We start from the raw sequence: 5,517 nt of genomic DNA on the forward strand, positions 1-5,517 counted from the left end.
TCCAAATCCGAAAAAATAAATTCCCAAATTTTTTTTCAATTTTGATTTTAACAGGTGTTTATAGAGAATTATTCAACGACGAATTTCATTCATCAGACTGTATTCTCGTCTTTTTTTTACTCAATATGATTTATAGTGGTCTAGTGCAATATTTATCAACATGGGCTAATTCATTTCCAATTATTTAAATAGAATTTGTTTACATAATTTTTGTTCGGAAATTAGTTTTTCTTCCCTAAAAATTATTACTATTGGTCTTATGGAATATTTCTTAACAATGATTCATTAATTTTCAATTATTTAAACAAATGGAATTTCTTCAAATAATTTTTTTAACCAAATGGAGTTTTTATTTAAATAATATTTTGTAATCCTTTTTTTTTTACTAAAACTTATCACCATTTCTTTGGTGGATTATTTATTGACATTGTTTGATTAGTTTTTAATCGTTTAAACAAAATCCATTTGTTTAAATATTTATTTAAAAATTATTAATGTTGGTGTAGTCGAATATTTCATAACATTGGTTAATTAATTTTTCATTATTTAGACAAATTCCATTTGCCTAAAAAATTGATTAAAATTGGTTTGAATTTGCCAGAAAAATAGACAACTTTTTTGGAAAAATTATTGTTGTAACAAATTAAAGGTTGTTGAAAATAAATAATACTTTATTGTTTATACAATTTGAAAATATTTTAAGATAAATTTATGTTATTACAGATAATAAATTGCTAGTTAGACGAATTTTTAGCACAAAAAAAATAATTTTAAACAAATTAAATCTATTTAAATAATTAAAAAATAATCAACCAATATTGATAAATATACACTAGGCCAAAAATAATAATTTTTATTACACAGTTTTTTAAATGTTGAAAAAAATACTTAAACCAATTCAATTTATTTAAACAATGAAAAATCAATTAACCAATGTTTATCAAAAATGTCCACTAAATAAATAGTAATCATTGTTAATAAAAAAAAGAATGTTTAAATAATTACAAAATAATGAACCAATATTAATAAATATTCCACTAGATCAATAGTAATAATTTTTATGGAAAAAGACGAATTTTGTAAGAAAAAATTATTTAAACAATGATAATAAATATTCCACTAGACCAATTTAAATAATTTAAAGTATTATCTCTATGCTTTCCCGTCACATTTGACTAAACCCTAAAAAGTTATTCCATAAACTCAAAAACTGCAATAAATATTTTTTAAAAATAGGGAATTTCTTTTTTCGGATTTGGAATCAGATGGGGGGGGGGGGGTCTGCCTTCTAAAAAAACAGTGTTTATTCTACCTGTTCGGCTTAATCCACTTATTCTATGACACAAGCCTAAACTTACAACTCTGTAAATTTATCATTCCATAGATTTAGAAAAATAAAGCCTTGAAATTAATAATCGCATAAATTCTAAAATAATAATTAAATGCACTGTATTATGTATGTAAGAAAATAAAAAATAATTATGGATCGTGATTGAAATGCTAATATACAAACTGTATGAACGGAACATAAATGAATTATATAACTAATTTTTATTATTTATTAAATGAGTATTTACTCAATACGCCTAACGTGTATGACTTATTTAAAACAATAAACAATACCTATTTCGTAGTCTAATCGCAAGTAGAACCATCGAAACATACAAACATATTTACAATGATTTTTTTTTATACATTAAGCACATTCAGTATTCCAAAAATGTTAATAATCTATTGAAATAAATAATACTTTCGAATAAATTGAAATTCATATCCGTGAAATAAAGTAAATAAATTCAACTTTTAGATATCATAGTGTATTAAGGCGACGGGACTAAGTTACATCAACACATTAAAAAGTTACACCATAATTCGAGACCCGTTGTATGTTCAAAATATGCGAAAACTCATTTTTTCATTTTTTTTTCTCTTGTACAGAAACTTTTTTTCCTGTTTTTAATTAACTGAAAATTGTACATTACCTTCGATATTTTTTCGTATGAAACGTCAGGAGTATGAGAATCTGCAAGTGGTCATTCGATTGTAATTAAACTTAGTGAAATTATATTGCTGCCTAAAAAAAAATTTTGTAACTTTTTTAAATTACAGGAATTTGAATTTCAACGAAATTTTAAGGCATTAGAGGTGAAATCATATATTTAACAAATAAATTAATGCGAACAAAAGTTAATAATATTACCAAAAAAAAGTAAACCTAAAATTTTGAATCAATTTCCCGTGAAATGCTACCTTTTAATTGTTTATGAAACTGGGATATAAAAATTCCCTGTGAATGCACATTTCATTAAAAAAAATATTGATCGTAGCTTGAACTTTTTTTTTTGTTCTTCGAAATAAAAGATTTATTACTTGTAATGGTAATCATTGTAAACAAATTCTATAAAGAAACATGAATAGAGGCCTTATATTATTTTTTGGGTTTCGTTCTAGAACGCTACAGAAACAATTTCCAAGAAAAAGTAAAATCATTCGTAGAGCCGTTTTTTATTTTTGCTTTTTTCCATATAAATTTTTTAAGTAATTTGAAAAAATGGATTTATGTTGAAAATAACTTATTTTTTAAGTACAAAAAATGATATTTAATATTCTTTTTATTATAAATCTTGTATAATAAGTGTATTTTTACATAATTTTCAATGTACTATTATATAATAGTACATTGAAAATTATGTATGTATATGAAATATGCATGCATATGAAAACTATATATGCAACAAATACAACGTTAAAAAAAATAATAAATATCATTTTTGTACTTTAAACATAACTTATTTCAAAAGTAAATAAAATAGAAAAAAGTTGTGTTTAAAGTACAAAAATTAGATTTATTATACTTTTTAATATAAATCTAATATAATAAGTGTATTTTTACATAAATTTGCATACTTTGGTACATTAAAAATTATGTAAAAATACACGTATTGTTCAAGATTTATATTAACCCTCATCACTTACATGGGGCAGAATGACCTCAACCTCAACTCCAGGCTCAAATTTGAATTGGATTTTAGAATTTTTTTATACACCTCATAATAATTTTCATTAAAAAAAAACTGGGGTCAATTTGACCCCATGTGAGTAATATGTCATTTTTTAAAGGTATAAGTGATGAGGGTTAAAAATAATAATACATATCATTTTTGTCCTTTAGACATAACTTATTTCGAAAATAAATCCATTTTTTTTCAAATTACTTACAAGGCAAAAATAAAAAAGGGCTTTGAGAATGATCTTAATTTTTCTTGGAAATGGTTTCTGAAGCGTTCTAGAACGAAAACCAAAAATAATATAAGACCTCTCTTCTTACACCCATTTAAAGATCGTTCAGACACACCGTGGTTTATCTACGTTTATCACACGGTTGAGTCTAAACGTAAAAATCTGGCAGAAAAGCTTAGTGTTAAAAATATATTTGATTCGAAACTATTTGATAAATTAATAAACGAAGTATATAAACAAATTATATAAATAAATGATCACTGGAGACACTTATAGACACCACCGAGGGCCGATTCACTCTCGTTTATAAATATTTAACTTAAAATGAAAATTTTAAATATGCGGAAATATATTCGACTAAAATAGCAAAGCATTAAGAAAATATCAAAAATAAGGTTCTCATTTCAAAATAATATTTAGTTTGATTTCACAAGCACAATGTACATTTTTTAACATAATTTATTTATAAATTTCACGAATAATTTTGAAAGACATATGTTTATAATCAAATAATACTTTTTTTTATAAAATCTGGTAATTTAAATACCGAAACATCATTTACCATTTTTGATTAATGACTATGACTACAAGTAAACATTCTTTTTATTTTAAGTACCCTTGCTCATTAAATTTCGAGCATATTCAGTAAAAGAAATTTGTTTACAAATAGTTAGAAACACAGTTTTGTAGCTTCTATCGTTCTCACTAAAATTACGACATTTTTGGACATAAATTGAATCAAAATTTTGTATTGCATTGTTTTTCAGTCTTACCTTCTGAAATATAAAATTCGCCTCTAATACCTCAAACTTTCATCAAAATTAATCATGACTTCCAGAAATATCGTTAGTTCTAAATAATTGAACCCAAATTTTTTTTTTCAAATCCTTAAAGTTTCCAATGAGTCTTACCTTCCCATATAACTGCATCAAGTTTCATTAAAAATGAAGCAAACATGAATATATTCGATTAATGTTCAACGAAGAAGTAAGCACACTTTCGGAAAAAGATGACAATTTCCGTAATTAAGTTCCAAATACCCTGAAAATGTATCGGGTGACAAAGAAATGAAAAATTCACATTCAAGAGGTTGCAACTTTCCTTTTTTTCTTATGAACAAACTTTTGCTCTTCAGGCTCTTCAGGCTCTTCAGGCTCTTCAGGCTCTTCCGGTTCACGTTTAGTGCCCGTGTGAGAACAATCTGTCCCCACAGAAGATGCGTCATCTTCTTCAGAATTTTCCGAAACAGTTTCAAATGCGGAACATTCAGTTTCGAGTATTACTGCTTCCTCTTGTACTTCAGAATCAGAACAAGCTTTATTCTGATCTGAAGTCTGGACAGAATTTTCGGCCGAGTCTTCATCTTCAGAATTGGTACTTACATGATTGGTAGCACCCGATTCTTCCGTGTCGCATGTCCTTAGCTTCTTTTTATTCGCCTGCTTCTCAGTCGAAAGCTTTGACTTGATATATTTATACACATTTTGGACCTCCCTGTCGACATCAGCCTCGGAATATTTGTGTAGACGTAATATCCTCCTGAATTCGTCTGGAAAATATTATTTAAATTAATTAACTATTTCTAACCTAACGTTTTTTTTTTTGTTCTTCGACATATTTGCGCGTTGATAATAGAATTACATACCTCTGAGTGCAAGCACTTTCCGTTCATCTAATGGTTCAGTGGCCTCCTTTCTGTTAACTTTTTTATTAAAGTTGCACTCCCTTCCAGTGACACTCTGGTTTAATATCTCGTCACGCGTGAATATGAGCGTAACGAGATTTCTGACAATTTTCGATGGCTTCAGCTTTCTATTGAATCGTATAGCCTCCAGACGGATTTTGTCCACAAACAATCCACTTATTAGTTCCACCTGTACAAAGTGGACTTTATAAATAATTTGTTCGTCAAATTATATTCGTGCAGTATAGAAATAAACAAATGAAATTTTGTTGGTTTTTTTTTTTTTTTAATGGAGATAATCCGTTCCGCAGTTATCATGGTCACCGCAAACAAAAATAAGAAAACGTGTTTTGCGGTATCGCGGACATGTTTTTCCCAGTTTTTTCAATTTCTTCAAAAAATAATCGTATGTAGTCCGTTTTAGTAAAATTTTATCTACATCGCTAAAAAAATATTTACAATAATTTCATATGACCCCTTAAGAGATAACTTTAAGGGCATGTGACACAGCTAAATACCTATATTACCGACCTCATTTTTTCCGTTCACTGAATGTTTTTTTGAACCTAAGAACTTTTTTTGTAAATAAAATA

General features: G+C 26.7%; 1 protein-coding gene across 2 annotated transcripts in view; it reads right to left on the reverse strand.

Moving 5' to 3' along the window:
• Nucleotides 1-1,918: 1,918 nt before the first annotated feature.
• LOC117169702 overlaps nt 1,919-5,517 on the reverse strand; it is a 34,958-nt gene continuing 31,359 nt past the window's right edge. Inside the window, exons 4-6 of one of the 2 annotated variants that reach the window (XR_004466704.1) lie at nt 4,886-5,114; nt 4,152-4,789; nt 1,919-2,023 (exon numbers count right to left, since the gene is read on the reverse strand). Coding sequence is in view for 1 of the 2 variants with exons in the window: in XM_033356197.1 (XP_033212088.1) it covers nt 4,323-4,789; nt 4,886-5,114 (696 nt within the window). In the remaining variant the exon portion in view is untranslated. Of the gene's footprint in view, nt 2,024-3,999; nt 4,790-4,885; nt 5,115-5,517 lie in introns of those variants that run through there. The other variant, XM_033356197.1, reaches the window with a different exon arrangement.

The sequence above is a fragment of the Belonocnema kinseyi genome, chromosome 3 (genome assembly GCF_010883055.1).
Source record: "Belonocnema kinseyi isolate 2016_QV_RU_SX_M_011 chromosome 3, B_treatae_v1, whole genome shotgun sequence".
Taxonomy (NCBI): Eukaryota; Metazoa; Arthropoda; class Insecta; order Hymenoptera; family Cynipidae; genus Belonocnema; species Belonocnema kinseyi.